Here is a 25,704-nt window from a genome sequence, read left to right as displayed (position 1 = left end):
ATGTAATCATGTAAACCTGCAGGCAAGCGCTTTTGCCTGTCTTCTGTTTGCCGCTCGTGGAAGAATAGAAAAGCGCCAGACCGCTGTGAAAGTGAAAGCGAACGGCACTGGTGACAGACGCCTCTGGAATGCAGCTGTAATCCGGCAGCGCCCGGAGCTCTGACGCGGCGCGTGTGATGTGTGTCTGATCCATCGCCTGCCTGTTTCTGAGGAGCTCACCCAGGCTGAACCCCGCAGATCCCTCCGAGCAGCTCTTACCTGAGTACAGCATCGGCGTGGCTTCTGAAGCGCAGGCTGACCCCCGACCTGTCTCTGCTAGCGTCGACGTGTCTTTGCGGAAACGGTCACTGTCGATGCGCCGTTTTCGCCTCGGTTCGCTACGTTTCTTCTGGGCTAACGCCAACTGTGCCTCGTCCTAAACCCCCAAGCTCGCCTCCATGCTGATGTTCACTTCACCAGTTATAGCTTTTCCTCATTCCATAGCAACTCAACTGGAGGCTGAGTGATGGATTTCCTTATAAACACACACACCCAAACAGCTGATAGCGGGAGAGTATGTTCAGCAGTGTCACCAGAGACTGTTGAGGCCTGTCCCCACCAAGAACAATAACTGTAACAATGACTATAAATATGTCATTTTAAAATCGTTCTAACTCAAGTGGATGTGAGTCCACCCCACCACTGAAACGATAACGACAGTGACAGAGGATATGGCTGGGATCACTTTGTGATTTTATTTTATTTTTCCAGCTGCTTGGATGTTGAAACAGCCAATCGAAATCCGCTCAGAATTTGCAATGCGTCACGTTCAAAATGGTAGACGACATTCACGAAAACGTTATCGTCCGGCAGCGTGGACGCTCACATCGTTACCCTTATAGTTATTGTTACGGTTATAGTTTTGCTGTGGACGGAATCAGCGTTCTGTGATTAATGTGGGCGCTCAATGGTTACCCTTAGTTATTGTTACGGTTATAGTTTTGCTGTGGACGGAATCAGCGTTCTGTGATTAATCGAGAGAAATCGCATGACTGCATCACTGGCGTCTCGGGCGCGGAGCGTGCAATGGTGCGCTCGTCCGCTGGTCGTCTGAGAAACGCTGGATGCCACAGTGCGTTGTACAGTCACCGCGTCCCATGCGTGCCTCCTCCGCAGTCTGACATTTGTGAGTCAGAAGTGGTTGGGAACAGCAGACTGACGGTGCTCTTAGGCTTTCTGTGAGTCAGCCCACGCACTTACACTGTTTCAGTGACAACGGCTCCTTTCACTACACTTGTGAGGACGACATTGGCCTCAGGCCGCAAGAGCAGTCGTCTGGCAGTCGGAGGTTCGATCCCGCCCTGGGTGTGTCGAAGTGTGTCGAAGCAAGGCACCCTACCCCCAAATTGCTCCTGACGAGCCGGTTGGCGCCTCGCACGGCGGCCGATCGCCGTCGGTGTGCGAGTGTGTGTGTATGAATGGCTGAATGAGAAGCATCAATTGTACAGCGCTTTGGATAAAGGCACTATATGAATGCCAACCATTCACCATTTTACCGTTTACACTTCAGGCTTTTGGTCCGCTGCCTATCGGGACACAATTAGGAATTCACCCCCAGAAAATGAGAGTTACGTTTGCGTTGACTCGCCACTGTATTAGTCACCGATTGTCTCGGATTTTGCGCCCACGTGAACGCGCCGTTCAATTTGGAGAAGAATTAGAGCCGTATCTCCAAGGCATATTAATAACTCTGGTTTAAGTAAGCCAGTTTTGTGGTTGATGACAGAGGCCCACAAAGTGCTTCACGCAATAAAACTAAAGATAAAATAAAGACATAAAACAGAATAAAGACAATATACACTGAATAAATAAGTAAATGTGTTTTTTTTTCTTTTTTCTGTGAGATTTGAAAGAAGACACAGACTCAAAGGCACTGATCAAATCTGGCAGGTATTCTAACTGGAACCCGGTTCTGTTAAGGCACTTCTGTACCAATGAACCTCATGGCAGAGTTCATGTTAGGTGCTAATTGCTCATTTTTTTGGCTGGTAAAAATGATTAGCCTGTATTCTGAGAAATTAAATTACTTCTGGGCATGCTGGCTCGCAATAAACATCAAAATAACATAACATGGCGAGAACAGGCCATTCAGCAATTCCTGCAATGCCTGCCTTTTCCTACCACAAGACTGTACCTATCGCTTAGTTTACCTAACAGCTAGATGGTCTCTGGCAATATGCCAAGCCTGGTCTGGAAACTCCCAATGTACATAGCCTGGCGAGATATTCCACACAGCTGGAAATACATAGGCTCGAGCCTAGACAATAACAATTTTACTCATTTTTTCTTATTTCTTCCTTCCAAGAAGCTGCCAGTTGGGAAATGGTTCAGCAGCTGCCCACTTCCCTTCCAGGAAGTGCCATTGCAGATGAAACGGCATTCTATACTCTTCATGTGTTGGCGGTTCATTATCGTAGCCCAAATGTTTTTGTTTTTTTCCTGTTTTAAATAGGCCGTTTTTGTTCCGTCAGAAGTTTAGAGTGTACCTTGAAGGTATAATAGGTCATTTCTGACTTCTAACGGCCAAGAGAGGAATTTCAGCAGCAAACACAACACTGTTCATCCCTCCCCCGCTGACGTTGAACAGAGGGTGAGTCTTTGAGCCCTTTTCAATGATAGGAAGGGATTTACAATGGTCTTACAATCTTACTTATTGTACCTTTAAGAGTGTATCAGTGTGACTTCCCCTGAACTGCCGCAAGTAGATCAGACAGGTAGATCAGGTTATGCTCTGTGTCTGAGCTTCATGTAAATTTGGGAGTTGGAAATTGAAAGATGAACTGTAGTTTGGCCTAAGGATGAGCTTGATTTGACCAGCAAATTGTTGTTCTATTTTCTTGTAGTTTAATGCATTTGTCTGCACTGTAGTCTAAAGCTAATTAATGCATTGTGAACTATATTACAGGAATGGCATTTGGCAGACATACAGGAGACAGACATGCAGGGTTAAGGTCCTTGCTCAGGGGCCCAATGGCTGTGCGGGTCTTATTGTGGCTACACTGGGGATCGAACCACTGACCTTGCGTGTCCCAGTCATTTACCTTAATCACTACGCTACAGGCCGCCCTCTACATTTGTGTTTATTAGCCCAAGAGGTATCCATTTTTATTCAGTAGCCTAAGAGATGATTCCGCTTTATTTAGAATTAAAAATATGTTTCATACATTCATATTTCTTCATCATAATAATCAACTAATAATGCAAGATAATATTTTCTTTGTTGAGGAAAAAAAAAAAATCATTTGCATACACCCAGCACACTCTGGGTGTATGCAAATGATTTTTTTTTTTCCAAATTATCTTTTTTATGCCAACTGTAATTCATCCTGTTGTGTAAAACCATAAGCATATTTCATCTTATGGTCATTTTGATTGCATATATAAGTCCGAAAATACAAGGTTATGTTGTTGCGTGTCTTTGAACACCCCTGCATATTGGCTATATACAGGTAGATATGGCTGGAATTGTAATACTTTACAATAAATAAATACATGAATTGACTATAGATAGTATTAGAGTATAGTATCAATGACATGTTGACTCGCCCTCTTCCTGTGTTTATAGTCCTTAAATTAAGGTTTCAAAATATACAGGTCGCGGACCTGTTATTACCTATTGTACCCCCTCCCTGCTGAGGGCCAGGGACAGGTCATGTGACTCACTGTAATGTCGTTCAGTGTGGATCGATCTATCGTCTGTCTCATGGTGTTCCTCAGATAATTCCCATCTTTACCATCAGAAACGGCACTACTTAGCCTCCAGCGCTCTGGCCTAAAATCGCACATTACAGTGAAGTACTGGATCATGCATTCATTACTGACCAGACTTGAGGCTTAAAATGGTGCCTGTAAATAATGGACGGGGGAATTAATCTTTATATATATATATATATATTATTTTTTTATTATTATTATTTTTTATTATATTATATTTTATATTATATCCACAGCTACGAAGACCACTTTGTGGCATAGGATGGGATTTGAGTAGATGGGAGTTGGTTCGGAGTAATGGGGGGTTAGGTGTCTTGCTCAGGGACACGTCGACACACCCAGGGTGGGGGAATCCCTCCGGCAACCTTCCGACTACCGCTCTTACCGCCTGATACTGTGTGAAAGTAGACGCTTCGACAGTATGGTGCGTCACATTTAGCCGTTTCCGGTTTGTGGTTTTCCCAGTTTTCTTGGGAATGGAAGTGCACTTTTTCACTGGCTGTTTGTTTAAGGATCCGGCGCGGTGTTCCTTTGGGGAATTCCACAGTCTGGCAGCGCACCCGCACTGGAATCAGGGATTCCCTGGGACACGCTAATGATCTTACTCTTTAGCTCTCACTCTCTTCCTTTCCCTCTCCCTCTCCCTCTCCCTCCCTCTCCCTCTCCCTCCCTCCCTCTCCCTCCCTCTCTCTCCCTCTCTCTCCCTCTCTCCCTCTCCCTCCCTCTCTCTTTTGCTCTCCCTCTCCCTCTCCCTCTCTCTCTCTCTCTGTTCCCTGTCTCCTTGAAGCAGCACTGCTCTGATAATGCGCAGTAGGCTGGTGGAAATGGGCAGCACTGCTCTGATAAAGGGGCTGCCAGTAGCGTAGTGGTGAAGGTAAATGACTGGGACACGCAAGGTCTGTGGGTCTAATCCCGGTGTGGCCACAATAAGATCTGCACAGCCATTGGGCCCTTGAGCAAGGCCCTTAACCCTGCATTGCTCCAGGGGAGGATTGTCTCCTGCTTAGTCCAATCAACTGTACGTCGCTCTGGATAAGGGCGTCTGCCACATGCCAATAATGTAATGTCATGTAATGATAACGCGCAGTAGGCTGGTGGAAATGGGAAAGCCTAATTGGTATTGGAGCACATCTGCTGATTTGCTGAGGAAGGCGGACTGATGTCATCCTCAGCATTCCATTGGTGCGCAGTCAGAACTGGCTCGTGCGTTTCTCGTAGGAGCCAAACGAATGTGTTCAGTGCGGAAAACAAGTTTTGTCTACATTCCCACACCAGCGCCTACAGTATTGCCTACGCCCCTAACCCCTACAGAGCATTACGTTACATCGCTTAGATGCACAGATGTTCTTTTCCACAGTGACATATAGAAGTGGAGTACGTCAGGGTAACTTCTAGGAATACAAAAATGTGATGTCACCAAGAAGACTTGTGTATTAGACATCAGTATAATTAATACAATTGTAAGTTTAACCCTTTAAGACACAAGTGGGTTTATTTGCCTTCATTCTTGTTCTGTGTTGTACAGTGGTATTGTCAATCAATCTGGTTACAGAATATAGGCTATTGCTTGAAAGTGTTAAAACTCAAGGTTATATATCTATAAACTATTTTATGATGACAATGTTAAGCAACAACAAGCTTAAGGGGGCGGGCGTCTTCACCTTCTATGGTTTTTGGAAATCCAGAGACAACATGAATTATGGTAGAGTCCTAAAAAACATGCTCTGAGAAACATCAAGAGTATGTCCAGCGTTTGCTTGGCAATTCTCCGGAATTATCATTGTTGTCCGTTTTGCCTTTTCACCAGGAGTATGTAGGAAGTGCTCTTATGTCTATGTTAACACTATGGGCTCCAGAATTATTGGCACCCCTGACTGGCAATGCGCAAAAAACCTGTTCACCTCTGGCAAAGGTAACAGCATGGAGTCTTTTCCTGTAATGCTTGACAAGGGCCATTTCTCTATGCAGATCCTTACAAGATCCTTCACACTCTTGGGTTTGCCGCTTATCAGCTGCCCTCTTCAGTTGAGGTATGAGGTATGAGGTATGAGGTATGAGGTATGAGGACTTGAGGTATGGAGCCTGGGAAGGCCATTTCAGAGCATAGATTTTGTTGTCACAGAACCATTTCTGTGTGGATGTTGAGGTATGCTATGGGTCATTGTCCTACTAGAAAGTCCCCCTACAGCCAAGTCTCAGCCTTGTGGTAAATCCGTGATACTTGGTGGAATCCATTATAACATTAATCTTAACCAGTGCTGCTGGACCTCTGATATTACAACAGCACTGACCCACCACTACATTTCACCATGGGTATGAGGTGCTTCTCCTTTTATGCATCTCTGTTTCGACGCCAAATATGCAGATGCTGTATCCGACCAAATAATTAAAGCTTGGTCATTTAAATTACTCTGATTGAACGCAGGTGCTGTGGTCAGATGAGACCAGATTGAACATGCTTGTAAACAGAAGCCTCAGGTTTTTAAAACGCGAAAAACTGAAAAAGTAAGCATTTTTTAATGAGATTTTGAGTTGACTGATGACATCGTTTTGAGTTGATGGCAGTGCCGGTACAGCGGCCTGCATCAGTCCTGCATGCGTGTGTAGGCTCTGCTCAACTCTGTGTGTAGGCTCTGCTCAACTCTGTGTGTAGGCTCTGCTCAACTCTGTGTGTAGGCTCTGCTCAACTCTGTGTGTGTAGGCTCTGCTCAACTCTGTGTGTAGGCTCTGCTCAACTCTGTGTGTGTAGGCTCTGCTCAACTCTGTGTGTAGGCTCTGCTCAACTCTGTGTGTGTAGGCTCTGCTCAACTCTGTATGTGTGTAGGCTCTGCTCAACTCTGTGTGTGTGTATAGGCTCTGCTCAACTCTGTGTGTGTAGGCTCTGCTCAACTCTGTGTGAGGTCGGTGAGGAACGGGTCGGTGAGGAACGGGTCGGTTAGGAACGGCGGATTAGGAACGGGTCGGTGAGGAACGGGTCGGTTAGGAACGGCGGGTTAGGAACGGGTGCTCAGGCAGAACGGATGACTGACTGGACGAAGGGAGGGAGATAGAGCAGTTGTTGCCATAGGGATAGCGAGAGAAGTTCTCGGTGGGATCGATTTGTTACGTGTCATTATTTGGCATTATTTGTCGTGGGCCACATGATCGATTTGTCGGAGGGACATTTCTGTTGTCGGAGGACGAGTCCCCAGTGAAAGGTTTACTTCTGTACCTGCCTCCCTGTGAAACCCTGCCGCTCATTAGATATGTCAGATTGACTGAACTCTTTAATGGAGTGAACCCGTGAAATTAGCAGATCCATGAAACGAGGGAGTTTCTGGGATATATAGTTCTTTTTTGTTCTGTAGTAATTGAGGAATCTGTGCATGTGGATGTCCTAAGCTCCTCCCCTCAGGCTGGGCTCACTCTAAGCTCCTCCCCCCAGGCTGGGCTCACTCTAAGCTCCTCCCCTCAGGCTGGGCTCACTCTAAGCTCCTCCCCTCAGGCTGGGCTCACTCTAAGCTCCTCCCCCCAGGCTGGGCTCACTCTAAGCTCCTCCCCCCAGGCTGGGCTCACTCAGACTCTGGGGACAGGGTACCCTTGACTGGTCCCGTGTCGCTGTGCTCTCCTTTCGGCTAATGAGCCTTTTGCTCCGTGTTCCTCCATCCTTCTTGCCGTCTGTTTTGCTGTCTCGTTTTCCCTCCATCAGCTGAGTTGTCATGGTAATAAGCAGGTGTGTTGGGAATTGGGTCACAGTAGGAGTAAATGGTACCGTACTGGCTTGATTGCCTCCCTCCTCATAGAGCTACACCACACACACACAAACAAACAAACACACACTCACGCACACAAACGCACACACAGACACACACACACCACACGTGCACAGCCTCACACACTCATACACACGCACAGACACAACCACACACATACACACACACACACACACACACACACGCACAAACGCGCACACACACAGACACACACACACCACACGTGCACAGCCTCACACACTCATGCACACGCACAGACACAACCACACACAGACACACACACACACACATGCACACAAACGCGCACACACACACACAGACGCACACGCACCACACGTGCCCAGCCTCACACACTCATACAAGCACAGACACAACCACACACATACACACAGACACACACACACACAGACACGCACGCACACACACACACACACACATACATACACACACACACACACACACACACACACACACGCACGCACACACACCACAGTTCTAAAGCGGTGCTGTTATTGCGCGGGTTCTTTGTCGAGCTCCTATCGGTCCATCATAGTGGAGCACGTCTGCAGCTCTTACCGGCATGGTCTCTGGGTATGTGTGTCGGATTTACCCAACGTTTGAGAGGATGAAAGAACACAGGAGAGGCGGAAAGGGCGAGCAGGCCGCTCCCGGAGTGTGCATGGGAGCTAATCGGAAATTAAAGGGTAGCAGGCTCTGTTTGATGAAAGACAGGCCAGACAGGCCAGACAGGACCTTACAACTGTCCTGTCTGTGACGTGTCTAAGTGCCGGCACTGATGCGCTTGAAAAGATCTGTTCTCGGGCTCGCCCTGCTGGGATTGAAGGGTCCGTCCTTGATTGTGCCCATGGCGTGACCAGTAAAAGAGAACTCGTCCTTTATTTAAATTTTTCTTTCCTGACCTCAAGTGTACAGACAAATGGAAAGAGCGCAGGCATCTATTGCCGGTTTGAGACTAGCCCTCTAACTAACCAACTCTGTGACAAATCCTGGAACTTGCCCTATGACCCTGTAATGTGTCCTGAGGTAAATGGTTGGTGTTTATATAGCGTCTTTCTCCAAAGCGCTGTACAATTGATGCTACACACACACACACACACACACACACACACACACACACACACACACACACACACACACACAGCTCGTCAGGAGCATTTAGGGGTTAGGTGTCTTGCTCAGGTACACTTTGACACAGCCCGGGCGGGGGATCGAACCGGCAACCCTCCGACTGCCAGACAACTGCTCTTACTGCCTGAGCCATGTCGCCGAGGTGAACATTCGCACCAAACTATGTTTGCAGCAAACAGTTGCTGTTGAACGATTTTAAATGAACATTCCCTTTAGTTCGCCACCAGCACATTTTGAATACAAATGGATGCCGCTTAGATCTAACAGCTAGCTGATCCGTTGCTTATCTGTGATTAATTTTTTAAGGTAAGAAAAAATATTACATTGATTAAAGTGTATTATGAAATAATTGTCAAACCTTCTCTCCGCATCTTCTGTCCACCTTTTCAAACTGTTAGCTAACGTTTGTTGCGAACAGAAAAAACGAATCCTGCCTCATGCATCCACAGCAAGCATTTACGCGCGCGCACACACCCCTACCCACAGCACACTCAGTGCCGTGCATGCTGAGCTCTGTCGATGTTCTTGAGTGACTGCGGCGTTACATGTGCTTACCCGAAAACGAGAGGTTCCTGACGTAAATTTGGGGTGTGAAAGTCTTTGAGTGACAAGCATGTATGTAGGAGACAAGCATGTATTCTCCTCTGAATCATGTGAGGCCTGCCAGAAGAACCAGACACTCCTTTAAAAAACACAGCAATACATACAGGAAGTAGGCCTTTCACAGACATGAGGCAGAGGAAGACCGTTCATTGTTAACTGACGTAGTGAGGTAATTAGCAATGAACGGTCTTCCTCTGCCTCATGTCTGTGAAAGGCCTACTTCCTGTATGTATTGCTGTGTTTTTTAAAGGAGTGTCTGGTTCTTCTGGCAGGCCTCACATGATTCAGAGGAGAATACATGCTTGTCTCCTCTCTGCTGACCCCGTAGTAGAATGTGCAGCAGTGGGGGTTAAGAAATATGGTTGGGCATTCAAAAAATGAAACTAATAAAAAAAACGAATCAAAGTCGTCTCAGTGCTCCAGAATCTCTGGATATTGGTACACAGCCCAATTTTGCAACCCTACTCAGAACTGCTGTTTTTTTAAATTAAGGCCAAATGTATGTGTGGTATAGGTAGCGTGTGTGTGTGAGCGTGTGTGAGCGTGTGTGAGCGTGTGTGAGCGTGTGTGAGCGTGTGTGAGCGTGTATGTGTCTGTGTGTGTGTGTGTGTGTGTGTGTGTGTGAGAGAGTATGTCTTCTCTGTGTGAGCGTGTGTGAGTGTGTGTGTGTGTGTGTGTGTGTGTGAGAGAGTATGTGTCTGTGTTCTGTGTGTGTGTGTGTGAGGGAGTATGTGTCTGTGTTCTGTGTGTGTGTGTGTGTGAGTGTGTGAGAGAGTATGTGTCTGTGTTCTGTGTGTGTGTGTGTGTGAGAGCATGTGTCTTTGTTCTGTGTGTGTGTGTGTGTGTGTGTGTGTGAGCGTGTGAGAGAGCATGTGTGTCTGAGTGTGTCTGAGTGTGTGTGAGCGTGTGTGAGCGTGTGTGTGTGTGAGTGTGTGTGTGTGTGTGTGTGTGTGTGTGTGTGAGCGTGAGAGAGCATGTGTGTCTGAGCGTGTGTGCGCACGCGCACGCGCGCGCGCGCGTGTGTGTGTGTGTGTGTGTGTGTGTGTGTGTGTGTGTGTGCGCATGTGTGTCTGAGCGTGTGTGCGCGTGTGTGTGTGTGTGTCTGTGTGTGTGTGTGTGTGTGTGTGTGTGTGTGTCTGAGCGTGTGTGCGCATGTGTGTCTGAGCGTGTGAGAGAGCATGTGTGTGTGAGCGTGTGTGTGTGTGTGTGTGAGCGTGTGAGAGAGCATGTATGTCTGAGCGTGTGTGTGTGTGTCTGTTTGTCTGCCAGCTCACGTGAGCGCTCTCTGCGCTGATGTAATGCTGTGTGAATGTGACCTATGAGCAGGACGGTGGTTTGTGTGAATTAGATGAGATTTGATCCGTCAAACCCCTTCACTGCGTTTGCTTTGCGGCCCTCATGCACCGATCCCAATTACAGTCCTCTGTTTGCACTTTATTAGTGCCAAGCCGATGGCTAAGATGCTCTCAGGACATTAGCACGTGAGCTCCTCGCCTCTGTCGAAGTCGGGACTGACCTTGAGAGTTAATCAATCATGCCACGTTTATTCATTCAGTCACCCGTGCTTCGATCAATATTGGTTTTGTCGTATTTATAGATGAGAGGTCTTTACAACGATAATAAACGTTATTTATCGAGCGCCTTTGAGGCGAGGAAAGCCACTTGCGAATCACAAAGACGCCACGTAAAGAATAAGGTTGAAATCTATGCGGTGGCATAAAAAAGTAACTGCCCCCTTAAACTTAACTGTTTACACCACATTTAAAGGGTAATTACACTCTAGATCATATTTTCTTGTAGCTGTAAATGTGTGTGTCTGTCTACTTTATAGTGAAACATTTTAATCCATGCCATTATTTCAGCATTCATGAAATGGTATAATTTTGGCTTAAAAAACTGGTAGAAAGCATGTTCTACTGCCCTATGAAGTCTGAAAACTGCTCTCTGCTGTCCACTCAATGAAAGCATACCATTCTCATGGTACCTCTCCATCATATAGATGTCAATCGGATATCCAGTCAAAAAAGTGTGATGTTCAAGTAGGCCCTTTGTTGTGCAGGTAGCAGTTGAAATTGTACTCTAGGGTCTTTCAGCGCACTTATCCCTGGTTATGGGTATGCATTTTGCGCTTTGTTGTAAGTCGGTCTGGTTAAGAGCGTGTGCCAAATGCCATTAATGTAATGTAATATGCCGGGCCCTAATTGGTTAGAGGATACCTTATGCAAATGAGATTGACACATCTACTCTGCCCACCCCAGAAAGCATTTTTTTTTTTTTAACTGTAGGCTGAAACAATGACTGCAATTACTGTTTAACAGAAACGCGTCATATAATTTGAAAGCAGTCTTTCACATCACTGTGGAGTAGGTTTTTGAGCATGAACCGCTTGTTTCATCAATTTCTGCTCAGCTCTGTCTCCAACTTACCAGCCTGGCCTCCTGATTACAGCTTCAGACATGGCCCTCCATTCCGGCTCTGTGGCCCCCTGATTACAGCTTCAGACATGGCCCTCCATTCCGGCTCTGTGGCCCCCTGATTACAGCTTCAGACATGGCCCTCCATTCCGGCTCTGTGGCCCCCTGATTACAGCTTCAGACATGGCCCTCCATTCCGGCTCTGTGGCCCCCTGATTACAGCTTCAGACATGGCCCTCCATTCCGGCTCTGTGGCCCCCTGATTACAGCTTCAGACTGCGGGCCTCCATTCCGGCTCTGTGGCCCCCTGATTACAGCTTCAGACATGGCCCTCCATTCTGGCTCTGTGGCCCCCTGATTACAGCTTCAGACATGGCCCTCCATTCCGGCTCTGTGGCCCCGATTACAGCTTCAGACATGGCCCTCCATTCTGGCTCTGTGGCCCCCTGATCACAGCTTCAGACTGCAGGCCTCCATTCCGGCTCTGTGGCCCCCTGATTACAGCTTCAGACATGGCCCTCCATTCCGGCTCTGTGGCCCCGATTACAGCTTCAGACATGGCCCTCCATTCTGGCTCTGTGGCCCCCTGATTACAGCTTCAGACTGCGGGCCTCCATTCTGGCTCTGTGGCCCCCTGATCACAGCTTCAGACATGGCCCTCCATTCTGGCTCTGTGGCCCCCTGATTACAGCTTCAGACATGGCCCTCCATTCCGGCTCTGTGGCCCCCTGATCACAGCTTCAGACTGCGGGCCTCCATTCTGGCTCTGTCACTCTTCCACTGCGTTTCTTTGCAGAGAAAGTCCACTGTAAAAAGGAAACGGGAGTCGCTGGGCAGGATGGACAGTAGTGTGGCATCTCTCAGTTTTGCACATACATCTAGTCCCGTTGACTCTTTGTGTAGCCTATAGCCTGTAGCCTAGTGGCTAGACACGGAGGCGACATGGCTCAGGCAGTAAGAGCAGTCGTCTGGCAGTCGGAGGGTTGCCGGTTCGATCCCCCGCCCGGGCTGTGTCGAAGTGTCCCTGAGCAAGACACCTAACCCCTAAATGCTCCTAACGAGCTGGTCGGCACCTTGCATGGCAGCCAATCGCTGTTGGTGTGTGAGTGTGTGTATGAATGGGTGAATAAGAAGCATTAATTGTACAGCGCTTTGGATAAAGGCGCTATATTAATGGCAACCATTTACCATTTAGACGCAGCTGTTGGGCCCTTGAGCTAGACCATTAGCTCCACATTGCTCCAGGGGGGACTGGTCCCTGCTTTGTCTAGCTGTAAGTCTCTTTGGGTAAAAGTGTCTGCTGAATAACTGCATAGTAAAGTAGCCTCTTGTTTTTCTTCCTGGTTGTTCCTCTCTCCAAAAGCCCGTGGGGCTGATCTGGGGTGCCGTCTCTTGGCGCCTAGCGACCGTTTGGAGCCAGGCCCGTCCCGAGGAGACGTAACCGCCCGGGTCACATGTCCTCTTGGCAGGGGACTCCTGGCGACGGGCCCGTCAGGCTCCGCATTACTAATGGCAGTAAACGAAAACTCGCCGTGTTCCTAAAATGCTTAATGCGGGTAACACGCGCCCCTGGCACCAGGCCTTCCCCAGTGAGTGCCAACTGGCCAACCCCGCTCTGCCAAACCCAGCGCGGCGGATTCCGCTGTTTCGCCCGGTCGCCCGAGCGACCGTGTCCAGGCCTCCGTTGTAAATGAGATCCCCGCCTTAACCCTCTCTCTCCCAAGAAGTGTAACTACCATAAAAACCCAACAGTGACCTCATACCTTTTCAACACCAATCAAAGTTACTGCTATACTATTGTACTGAGCCCCTGTTAAAACCCTACAAAATTTTCTCAACTTTCTCAACCCAAGCCAAAACCCCCTTTAATTTGGGTGGAGCCACTTCATACTGGGCTTGGGACTGAGAGGGTTAATTGATCTGGTGAAATAAGCCCCCCCAATAGCCTGATGAGGAGAAAGCATCATTTTCTATAGTAAAGACCAGGATATCCTGATCAGCAAGGCTGGGTGTTTGTCGCGGAAGGCGGGGGCAGGACTGCGAGGCCGCGGTGACGTTGCGATGGCGAATACTGATTCTTGAATGAGCTGGGATCAAAATTCCCGGCCTTCCTGCCCTTGTCAGATGATTGATCGCCCCTGTCAACAGTGTTGATGCCTACAGCTGGCCTAATTTTTTTAGATTAAAAGGCCCTGCCAAAATGACTTTTGCCCATCCAAAAATTCAAATCCTGGCGCAGCTACCTATTATAGTTTGGGCATGTATGGCTGCCACAGGTGCTGGGTACCTTGTCTTCATTAATGATGCAAACTGCTGATGGCAGTGGCAGAATGAGTTCTGAAGTGGATAAAAGCATCTTATCTGCTCAGGTTCACCCGAATGCCTTCAAACTAATTGGATGGTGCTTCATCCTGCGGTGAGGCAATGCTCATAATGCCAAAGCATCAAAGGAGTTTTTTTTAAAGCCAAAATCTGGAAAATTCTTGTCTGGTCAAGTCATTCACCCAATCTGAATCCAATTGAACATGCGTTTCTTAAGTTGAAGTGAACTTCAGGCAACTAGCCCCTGAAACAAGCAGGAGCTGCTGAAGGTGGCTGCAGTTCAGTACAGTGCAGTAAACTACTGGTGATGTCTGTGGGTCACATCTGTGGGGCCATCTTAACCCCTGCAGATGCTTCCACCCAGACCCCTACAGCCCCCGAGTTTCTGCAGAGCTGGTTCTCCTGCTATTCTCTCTGGGATGCTGCGGATGGATTCTGATGTCCCAAATGCCCTTTGGTGGAATATCATCCTCTCCTGTTTCACTAATATCTATCTCTCTTGCTTTCTCCTCCCCCTTCTTTTCCTCTCTTTCTTTACCTCACCTTCTTTATTCTTTCTTGCTCTCTCTCTCTCCTCCCTCTTTCTGTCTCGCTTTCTCTCTCTCCTCCTCTATCTTTATCTTTTTCTCAAACCATCACTTACTGTGCGCTGTGTGTCCCCGGTTCTCGCTCCTGCCCCTCTCCATGTATGTTTGCAGTTATGCGCAGAAACGGCTTTCGTTCTTAGTGGCTGCTCTCGGACACCTACAGGCAGCTGTACTGAGCAGGTTGTACTGTGCTGATTTTTGGATCAGATCGGCAGCCCAAGGACAGTGAGGTGAGCTAGCGTGCCAGAACCGTGGCCTGTCCCTGAAGCCTATGAGCAAGTGGCATCTAAACTACCGGGCTACTTTAATTGGCTGAACCATAATGGGTTATTTTTATTGGATGATCAAACAATGGGCTATTTTCATTGGCTGATCAAACAATGGGCTAGTTTCTTTGGATGACCTACAATGGGCTGATTTCTTAGGCTCACCCACAATGGGCTGGGTTAATTGGTTGAACCACAATGGGCTAGTTTCATTGGCTGACCCACAATGGGCTAGTTTCATTGGCTGACCCACAATGGGTTAGTTCCATTGGCTGACCCACAATGGGCTGGTTTCATTGCCAGCCTTATTTCTAAACCTATTTTGTTGTAGTCAGAGTCACAACCAGCAGAAATATGCCTCACTATGGCCATATTGTTTTACCAAAAAATCAGGAGCAGATCCGATAAGAAAAAATGTCCAGTAAAAGCGTCTGATTCATTGCCCTGATATTGGTACATCAGGGCAATATCCCAGAGAGTGAGCACAGTAAACAAGTACAGTAATATGTCATATTGTATTTATGAAGCATGATGTTTTGCCCATTGGTTGAGCCTTCATAAGATATTTCTTTGTGCAAGCTTCTGCTCTGCATTAGTTTATATTTGTGACTGCCCCTTATCCCAGTTGTCTGGGCGCAAGCTCCCCATTTTGTTTCACCCCAAATGTAAATGAAGTTAAAAGGCCGGTTCACACACATCTATTGGTCTATGTAAGTTGAGCAAGTGCTGATTCAATAATATTACTGGGAAACCTGCCCTTCATTTCACAAGTGGTTCATTTGCAACACGGATAACAGTGCAGGAATAATAGGAGCTAATGAACAGTTCGGTTGAATGAGCAAATGGACCTCTTCAGACTTTCCCTGGAGCTACTCGGTTTAATGAAGAATGTTTTATTAAAGTGATATGGTCATTGGAGTTGTCAAAATATTTGTCTCCCTACAATTAAATGGCTCACAGTTCGCAGAAGGCCAATGTTGTGTTTGTCGTCAAGCAGGTCTGGCATTGTATGACTCAGCCTGTAATGGCAAATAATGTCTCTCTCTCTCTCTCTTCTGCTCTCTTGCGTGCTTAATACATTAATGCCGTCTTCCGCTTGTTGCTGTGACAGCTGCCGTGGTCACCGGCAGGTTTACGTATCGCATGACGTGAATAGATTGTGTCAATTTGCCTGCAAGCTTCAAGTCGCCTTAAACAACCATTGCTTATTGTGATATTAGTTCATTGTGCATTTATAATCTTTGCTGATTGGACCTGTAATTCAGTCAAGGATCTGTATCACAAATAGGTATTTAGCATTACTGTATTATGTTGCATTTTATTTAAACATGATGTTTTGACAATTGGTAGCCTTCATAAAATATTTGTTTGAGCGATGGTTAACTGTAATATTCAGACTGTCCGTCTTCTATTCATAAATATTTGGCATTTTTGGTGTTGACATTTATGTAGATAAGACATGATAAATAAGAGGGACCCAGGACTGTGTCGTTGTTTCAATGGTCGTAGTTAGGTGCCTTCTGTATCGTACATATTATTTTTCTATTTAACGGGTGCAAATGCATCATGGTCATTTTGTGGATTCCCTCCTCAGTATACTAGGAGTATTTAGGTGAAATTGTAATTGCAATAATAGTCTGGTCATTTGTATAAGGTATGTAGCTTATACAAAACATAGTTCAGATGAAAATCAAATATGGTGCCCATTGTACTGTATATAGGAAATGCATATGTCTCCCAAAGTATGGTTCTTCCATGCTTAAAACATAACATAACATACAACACAAACGTAGTATGGCCAGGAGGTCTTGTTGTGCTCCTAATTTACTGTTAACACCCTCTACAGACCTGCTATGCAGTTATTCCTGTGTTGGCAGAATGGCAGACATAATAAAACTGAACTTTTCTGTAAAATTACACAAGGGAACCTATGCATCAGTCTTGCTTGGCCCCCTAAGTAACCATTTCATTATTTCAGTCTGCTACACACTTGGCCTCAGGCTGTGGCAAACCATCACCGTCATCATTTTCTCCCCTTTCATTGCAATTTGTTTTGTGTTCTAATATTCTTGAATTTGTCACAATGTAGGATTTCTCCTACGTTGCTCCTCTGTCTCCTTCTCAACTGTTGTACGTACCGTTTGTTCTTTTGGTAATTTTGGCCTTGTGTTTACCTTTTTCAAGAACTAGACTGAACTAGACTGAGACTGGTCCCTGAGCCTGTATTTTGTATGTGTAGGGCATTTTACATAAGTGTGCCTCTCTGCAGACCCCCAAAAGGAAACGGACTGTGTTGACCATGTTGACACGGGGTCAGCAAGGTTTGATGAAAAGATAGTGCTTGTCAATACAGGACTATTGCCCCCGTCATTGCGCTGCCTCTGTGTAATTCTCCCACCTCAGTGGAGTGCCCCCAGAGCTGTTGAGGTGAAATAGTACGGTATAGATCATGGGTTTTCCACATACAGTGTTTAGTGTCTTTATATAGCTCGTGTTGTGGGAAATAGTTTGGTGTCATTGGTGGTGTGGTACACTGGTTGCTGAATAAAGATCTTGAAGGAATAAACCACAGGTAATGCAAGTTACCTGTGAGTCAGCATCCAGCTGTGCTACAAAGGTTAACCAGGTTTGTTAGACCTACAGAGATAACATTGTTGTGACCGCTGTCTTGTGGCTCTTTATTTGCTGATTTGTTGTTTTCCTGTAAACCCCGGGTATATAGAGGGGAACGTGGAATGGTTCGGAGGGACTAGCTAGCTAATACGACCTCCTGCGCACCATTTGCGTATAGCCATTCATATTACATATTACTCTTGACTTGCACCACTGCACGCTTAGCAGTTTAGAGTCATAACAGACATAGACAACCTAGGATACCTGCACCCCATAGTCACTCACCTATACACCGGAACTGAGGAGCAGTTTAACTTATATTTTGGAGTCAGATAAACAAGAACAAAATTAAATTAACCCTGTTTCGGTAGCATTGGTCAGACTACACAGGTTTCCTTCACCTCTCGGATACTTCCGCCTTTTGGTGTATTTGGGGGGTTCTTACATAAGGGTCTGTTCTGTTGCTGCTCTGATACAATCTCTTTAAGGTAAGATAGTATTCTGATTTATCTTGTGATCGATGCCTGGTGTAAGGGTCATTTTCTTAATTGACAATCACATGATTACAAATAACCTTTTAGTGTTAGTCCTTATTACTATGAGACCACTTTCTCAATTAAGTGCTTACTAGGAGTCTTTCTCTGTCTCTCTCCCGGCAGACAGACCGCCTTTGACCTTAATGTCTCTGCTTCTCAGCTAGCACATTCTGGTCTTACAGCAAGATCAACAAGGGGTATTCAGAAGACAAAATACTGATAAATGTTAGTGGCCAGCTTCATGTCTTTTTGTTTTGGTAAACCCCCCCTTCTGGAAAAGTGTGTATAAGAGTCTTACCGAATCAGGAAGCCAGTAAGCTTTCTCACTTTCTGTTATTTCTTTGCAAATAAATACGAAAGTTAAACTCAAGTATTGCTATCGTTGTTTTTACTGGGATGTTTCATCAGACGATGCTCATCTGTGTGAAATGTTTCCCTAACAGTCTCATACAGTGTACAGTGTACACTGCCAGGGGTTAGAGTCCCTTGAACCAAAAAACCCACCCCACGAAGGGATTGTAAGCAATCGCCCACGGGTAAAGATGACGGTATCCCGTCCAGTTCTGAGACGTTTATGTGTGGGGTAACCAATATACGATCCTAAAAAACACTCAGATGAGGCCATAGTAAATCACTAAAAGGTACCTCATTTGACTTGGGGCCGGTATGCTCTCACTAACACTCTGGGGACTGGGTCCCAAGCGCTGAGAGTGTTAGAGAGTGATTAGTAGTAATACTAACACTCTGGGACTGGGTCTCAAGTGCTGAGAGTGTTAGAGAGTGTTAGAGAGTGATTAGTAGTAATACTAACACTCTGGGACTGGGTCTCAAGTGCTGAGAGTGTTAGAGAGTGTTAGAGAGTGATTAGTTGTAATACTAACACTCTGGGACTGGGTCCCAAGCGGTAATAGAAGTAATAGTTAATAGTTAACTATTATAATTGATTGGCCTTAATGAGTAAATGCGTAGAAAAAAGAAATGAGCTCTAAAATAAATTACCTTGTTGTGTAATATGGTGCCGGGGATGGATTTCATAATAGCAGTGCTAATTGAGCCAACTTCTTGGGTTTGGACTTCTTTTAATTGCAACAAGTCATCTTTATTGAAGGTAAATCCGGAATTTAGCCCTTTTGTTGGACACTTATTCAAGACTTTAGGATTATAATGTTTTAACTGACACTTCTGACGATGAAATTGAAAAATGAGTTAGTGTAATGAACAGGTGACCCGTTCTGTCATAATCAGCCATGAGTCACGGTGGCCAATGTCACACAAATTGATGTTGACATAAAAATGTTAATTTTTTTTTGGCTTTCGTCTTCATTTTGTAGAGTAATATCTTGGCTTTCATAATCTGCATGTCTTAATGCCAAATACAGAGTAAAAATATAGTTTTTAAGCTTTAAAACGCAAGACGTCAATGTGAAAGTCACACCGGAGTTGTGCATTGTTTGGAGGCTAGCCAGCTTGTCACCGTTCACCAGTTATAAACAACCACATCAGGTGCGTTCGTGGCTACAGGTTCATGTATTTGCTTTCATGGTCTCGATTAGGGATGGGAACAAATCATCAGTTTTTGTAAACAGTAACCGTGTAGCCGATACTGCTTATGACCGGTAGGGGTCGTATGTTATTTATGGAAAAAAAAAAAAACTAGCCGACTGACGAAAATGTAATAGCATTATCAAATTTTATTTTGGGCCATCTTAAAATGGTTTCATTTAAATGTCAACATTGTAAGTCAGACAATAGCCAAATGGCCAAATGAAGGATTTACATTTACATTGACATCGGTGTCCAGCCATCTGTAGTTAAAGCTGTGTAGGCTACGTCCAGGCATGCTATTCGATTGTGTGTAATTTTTTTAAATGATAATTATTCCTGTTTTCATCCCTCTTCCCTATGGCTGACTTGATTGGCTTGAAATGCGCCCAGTCAGCTGCAGTTAAGAACTGTTACAGACCGCGTTTGTGCGCTCAAAATTCCATGGTCACATTAACGTCCAATTTTTGCGTGGTATACAGTAACAAGATAACACTGTGTATCGGTGGCGACACGATAAATCTGGTCTATTTTAGGCAGGTAATCTGACGGAGATGGATAACGGTAAATATAAAAATGGTATTTGCTAGAATAAGCTGGATCTACGATCTGCAATCAAATAAATATGAGAACAGTTTTCAGTGTTTTCTGGATGTCTTGGCCAGGCACATGCAGCTGGCTGTGTGGAGTCTTAATCTTGTTTCACCATAGGGAAATCCTGTACGATGGCGTGGGATGATCAACGATTCATTCTGTCTGTTTATTGGGAGATGTGTACCAACAAATTAATTTTCTTCACATTCAATTAAGGGTACCCCGACATCATTTTTCCTGAGACTGCTTACGACAAATTGATGGCCAAATTGGCGCCGGATGCTTTCGGAGGATTAGTTTTCTAGTATTTTAAAAATGAACTGCCAGGGCCCAGTTCTGTCAGTATTATCCGTAGACTGCAGTACTGTGAATGTGAGAGACGACCTAATGCACCCTCTTCCTCCCTTCTCCCGTGCTCTCTCATCCTCTCTCTGCATATTTCTGCCAATTTTCATACATCAACAGCTTTAAGTATGGTTCTTACAAGCTTAAAATGTCAAAACGACACGAATCTGGTACAACCAGGAAACCACGTTGTGTTCCTTAAAATTGAAATTAGCTAGAATTACCAGTAGCGTGGTTCGTGACTGGGACGCGCAAGGTCAGTGGTTCGATCCCCGGTGTAGCCACAATATGATCCCTTAACCCTGCATTGCTCCAGGATTGTCTCCTGCTTAGTCTGTGTGTCGCCGGATAAGAGCGTCGGCCAAATGTAATGTGGCAGAATGTAACTGCCAGGGCCCGGTCCTGACTGTATTGTCAGTTAGCAGCAGTGAAGTGAATGTGTGAGGAATCTAACGCACTCTCTCCCTCCCTTCTCTCTCGCTCTCTCTTCTTCTCTCCTCCTCTCTCCTCCTCTCTCCTCATCTCTCCTCCTCTCTCCTCCTCCTCCCCCTCTCTCCTCTCTCCTCCTCTCCTCTCCTCTCTGTCTCTCCTCCTCTCTCCTCCTCCTCCCCCTCTCTCCTCTCTCCTCCTCTCCTCTCCTCTCTGTCTCTCCTCCTCTCTCCTCCTCCTCCCCCTCTCTCCTCTCTCCTCCTCTCCTCTCCTCTCTGTCTCTCCTCCTCTCTCCTCTCTCCTCCTCTCTCTCCTCCTCTCTCCTCTCTCCTCTCTCTCCTCCTCTCTCCTCTCTCCTCCTCTTCTCTCTGTCTCTCCTCCTCTCTCCTCTCTCCTCCTCTCTCTCTCCTCCTCTCTCCTCTCTCTCCTCCTCTCTCCTCTCTCCTCCTCTCCTCTCTGTCTCTCCTCCTCTCTCCTCTTCTCTCTCTCCTCCTCTCCTCTCTGTCTCTGCTCCTCTCTCCTCTCTCCTCTCTCCTCTCTCCTCTCTCCTCTCTCCTCCTCTCTCCTCCTCTCTCTCTCCTCCTCTCCTCTCTGTCTCTGCTCCTCTCTCCTCCTCTCCTCCTCCTCTCTCTCCTCCTCTCCTCCTCTCTCCTCCTCTCTCCTCCTCTCCTCCTCCTCTCTCCCCTCTCTCCTCCTCTCTCCGCAGTCACTCCTCGGGCTCCATGGCAGCAGCAGCAGTGCGGGGCGGGGAGTGGTCTTGCGGCCGCTGCACCTTCCTGAACGGGGCCAGGGTCCCGCGCTGCTCCATGTGCGAGGCTCCCCGGCAGAAGCCCGACCTCAACCACATCCTGCGCCTGAGCGGCGTGGAGGAGCGGGGCTGGAGCTGCCCCCGCTGCACCCTCAGCAACCCTCAGAGCTCTGGCGCCTGCACGGCCTGCGGGTTCAGCCCGGCCCCCAACGGGCCGCTCCCGGCCCCGGCCCCGGCCCCGGCGGGCCCCTCCGCCCCGCTGGCCCCCGCCCCCACGACGCCCCCCGAGCCCTGCAGGCAGCAGCCCGCGGAGGAGCCCCGCAAGACGGACGGCGGCGGGGAGCCGGGCCCCTCCGAGCAGCGGCCCGGCTGGGCCTGCCCGCGCTGCACCCTCCACAACACGGCCACGGCCCTGTCCTGCTCCGCCTGCGGAGGGCCCCGCAAGCTCTCGCTGCCCAAAATCCCGCCCGAGGCTCTGGTGGTGCCCGAGGTCCGCACGCCGACCACCGCCTTCCCCGTCCCGGCCCAAACCCCCGTCCCGCTCCTCGTGGATCTGACCGAGGACCCGCCGCCCGCCCCGGCTCCTGACCCGCCCGAGCCCCCGCAATGCACCCCTCTCCCCTCCCTGCAGAACAACCCCGTGCCCCGCAGCCGCCGCGAAGTCCCGCCCACGGCCCGGCCGTCCAACCCCGTCCCCGGCCCCGGCACGGCCCCGCCCCGGCCGCCCAAACCCCGCCACCCCCAGCCCCAGCCCCCAGAGCCCCCTCTCCCCAGCAAGCGCCTCAGCACGCTGCCGGAAGAGCCCTCGGCCGCGCCCTGCTGGAAGTGCCCCTCCTGCTCCCAGCCCAACCTGTCCGGCTCGCCCCACTGCCCCACCTGCCGGGTGGACGACCTCATCGACCTGACGGGCGAGTCCGTGCGCTTCACCCCCGCCAGCCCCTCCAGCCCGGACTTCAGCACCTGGGCCTGCTCCAAGTGCACCCTGCGCAACCCCACCGGCGCGCCCAACTGCAGCGCCTGCGGCTGCTCCAAGCTCCACGGCTTCCAGGACCTCCCCTCCTGCTGCCCCCAGTGCGGGACCCTGGCCTCGGGGCCGGCCTGCTCCTGCCCCTGTCCCGGGGGCAAGGGCCCGGCGCGGAAGCAGCAGGCCTGGCCGTTCCCCTCGGAGAAGCCCGGGGGAGGCCGCTGGGCGTGCCCGGCCTGCACGCTGCTGAACGAGCTGAAGGCCACGCACTGCGCCGCCTGTCACACGCCCCAGCAGTACCTCGCCCAGCGCAAGGGCGCCAAGCCGCTGAAGAGGCGGGAGAGCATGCACGTGGAGGCCCGCAGACGCAACGACGAGGGGGAGGCCACCGAGCTGTGGGAGAACATCGTCAGCTTCTGCCGAGAGGTACTGTCCTCCCTGTGCCCTAACGCTCGCTGTGTAACACTGAACATTCACTTAATACTGTCCTCCCTGTGCCCTAACGCTCGCTGTGTAACACTGAACATTCACTTAATACTGTACACTGTGCCCTAACGCTCGCTGTATAACACTGAACATTCAATTAATACTGTACACTGTGCCCTAACGCTTGCTGTATAACACTGAACATTCACTTAATACTGCACCCTGTACCTTAACGCTCGCTGTATAACACTGAACATTCACTTAATACTGTACACCCTGTGCCCTAACGCTCGCTGTATAACACTGAACATTCACTTAATACTGCACACCCTGTGCCCTAACGCTCACTGTATAACACTGAACATTCACTTAATACTGCACACCCTGTGCCCTAACGCTCACTGTATAACACTGAACATTCACTTAATACTGCACAGCCTGTGCCCTAACGCTTGCTGTATAACACTGAACATGTGTGTTTGTGTTTGTGTGTGTGTGTGTGTGTGTGTCTGTGTGTGTGTGTGTGTGTGTGTGTGTGTGGAGGATAGAGTGTGTGTGGGTGTGGATGTGTGTGTGTGTACGGTTGACTGAAGTAGGTGATATCCATCTTCCTTGTCAGTTTACTCATTTCTCTGAACAGCTGGTGTGTTTCTTGAAGCTTTAACGTTCCTCATTTCTGTGAATGATTCTGGAGCGGCGGATTTAGCCAGTCTCCCTGATTATGATCGTTTTTCCCTGAATATGTCTGAGCCTCTCACTGATTAGATCCAATAAAGAGTCTCCCTAGCAATGTTGGAGGGAGGACAATCCACTGTGACTATATATCCCCCACCGTCTCTAAACGATTCGCCGTTGGGTGGAATTTGAGTGAAATTATGATTGCCTTGTAGTCACATTATTTAGCCTACTTTGTTTCAGGTTTTATTTTAGCTGCGGAAGCTCTCAGCAATGCCAGCCCCCCCCCTGCAGTGACCTCTTGCAGGGGATGTAATGGCGGAAGGGCCTAGAAGCCCCAGAGGCCGCAGGAACCTTCGGTCTGAGAGTGAAGCTGAGCTTTTCCTCCGGCCTGCACCTGTTGCCGTGGCCCCAGGGCCAATGAGCGGTCTGGAGAGGAGTGATGCGTCTGAACAGATCCCCCTAATTGGCCAACGTTGTGGAAAATTACATTTCCCTTGCTATGTGGATTATGAAGGAGTAGTTGGATGCTATAAAAAAACACTGTGAAAGTCAAAGCCCCAAAATAAATCCCCACAATCCGTATTAAGAAGCTGCATTTAAACAAGCCGTTTGGACTTGGCTTTATGACATCACTTTATGGCCGTAACTTTGACGTCACAACTACGCGCTCGTTTGCTCTCGGGACAGACGGTGTTCAGAATATCAGATATCAGTTGATATCAATGAGCCTGAAAGACACAGTCACTAAAGCAGCCTGTTCTTGGTAAAGCTCATGAGAGGCTCTGGAGAATGGACATGTGGAACTGGATGGGGATTAAAATGACACAAACGTTTGAATAAAGCACTGGAAAGGTGCTCAGAGCCCTAGAGAGGGTTAAGAGACAGACGGGGCTCAGCATTGCTCGCGGAATACAGAGGTCCAAAGAGGGGGAAGAACCTGAAGAAGAGCTCCCATTGGGAAGGACAAATGGAGCAACTCCAGTGGTAATTGCTGAACATTCTATGGCTGTTCTGGCTAGATACCTGAAGGGACCCTGAAAGAAAAGCACCCAAGAAAGAATCCACCATCACCAGCCGTTGTTCTGCTACTTATTACGCACGTTCTCCGTTTCGCTATCGTTCGACTTTGATTCTGAGCGTCGTCTCTGTCTAAAGTACAAACTAAGAGCGCATCGCCGAAGTGGAGTCAGGACACGGAAGCTCGTCGATGACGCTTCGCTGTAGATAATTACCGAAGAGAACGTTCTATAATGCGGTTGTCGTGACAGTCGAGCCAGCGATGGGGTCAAAATTCAGTACAATTTATGTCTCGCCGATGGACACAGCGGTGACAGCGGCGACCTCAAATCGTCAGTTGTTCTGGTTTGCGCCCCGGCCATGAAATGTGATAATGGCCACAATCATACATCGGTCAACTATGAACTGACCTTTAGGCCGATCTGATTGGATCTCTCTGCCACCCCACCCCCACCCCCACCCCCTCCCCCGACACGCGCAGGAGGCCGTATCGATCTCAACCGCCAGGCCGCCTGTCTGGTATCCTTGACCTTGGACGTATCGGTGTTCTGCCTGCGCCGCCTGTCTGTCTCGCTCCTGTATCAGTCAGGGGATCGAATGTTCTTGGAGCATCCGGACACTGAGTGCTTACTAGGTTCACTCATTCTTCAAGGCCACACATACACTCAGTGAGCACTTTATTAAGAACATTTTTACTTAATTACACCTACGTATTCATGTGATTATCTAATCAGTCAATTGTGTGCCAGAAGTGCAATGCATACAATCGTCTAGATACAGGTCAGGAGCTTCAGTTAATGTTCACATCAACCATCAGATTGTTGAAAAAATGACTTTGACCGTGGAATGATTGTTGGTGGCAGACAGGGTGGTTTGAGTATCTCAGAAACTGCTGATCTCCTCTGATTTTCATGCTCACTAGTCTCTAGAGTTTGCAAAGAATGGTGCAAAAAAAACAACAATCCA

At 48.0% G+C, this 25,704-nt stretch overlaps 1 protein-coding gene across 1 annotated transcript in view; it reads left to right on the top strand.

Annotated features, from left to right (window-relative positions):
* LOC133115065 (calpain-15-like) overlaps positions 1–25,704 on the top strand; it is a 57,771-nt gene that overhangs the window by 5,071 nt on the left and 26,996 nt on the right. Inside the window, exons 2-3 of the mRNA XM_061224781.1 lie at positions 19,241–19,246; positions 21,612–23,043. Coding sequence (XP_061080765.1) covers positions 19,241–19,246; positions 21,612–23,043 — 1,438 coding nt within the window. The remainder of the gene's footprint in view (positions 1–19,240; positions 19,247–21,611; positions 23,044–25,704) is intronic.

The sequence above is a fragment of the Conger conger genome, chromosome 16, assembly GCF_963514075.1.
Source record: "Conger conger chromosome 16, fConCon1.1, whole genome shotgun sequence".
Lineage (NCBI taxonomy): Eukaryota > Metazoa > Chordata > Actinopteri > Anguilliformes > Congridae > Conger > Conger conger.
This window is presented reverse-complemented; position numbering and strand designations above follow the sequence as displayed.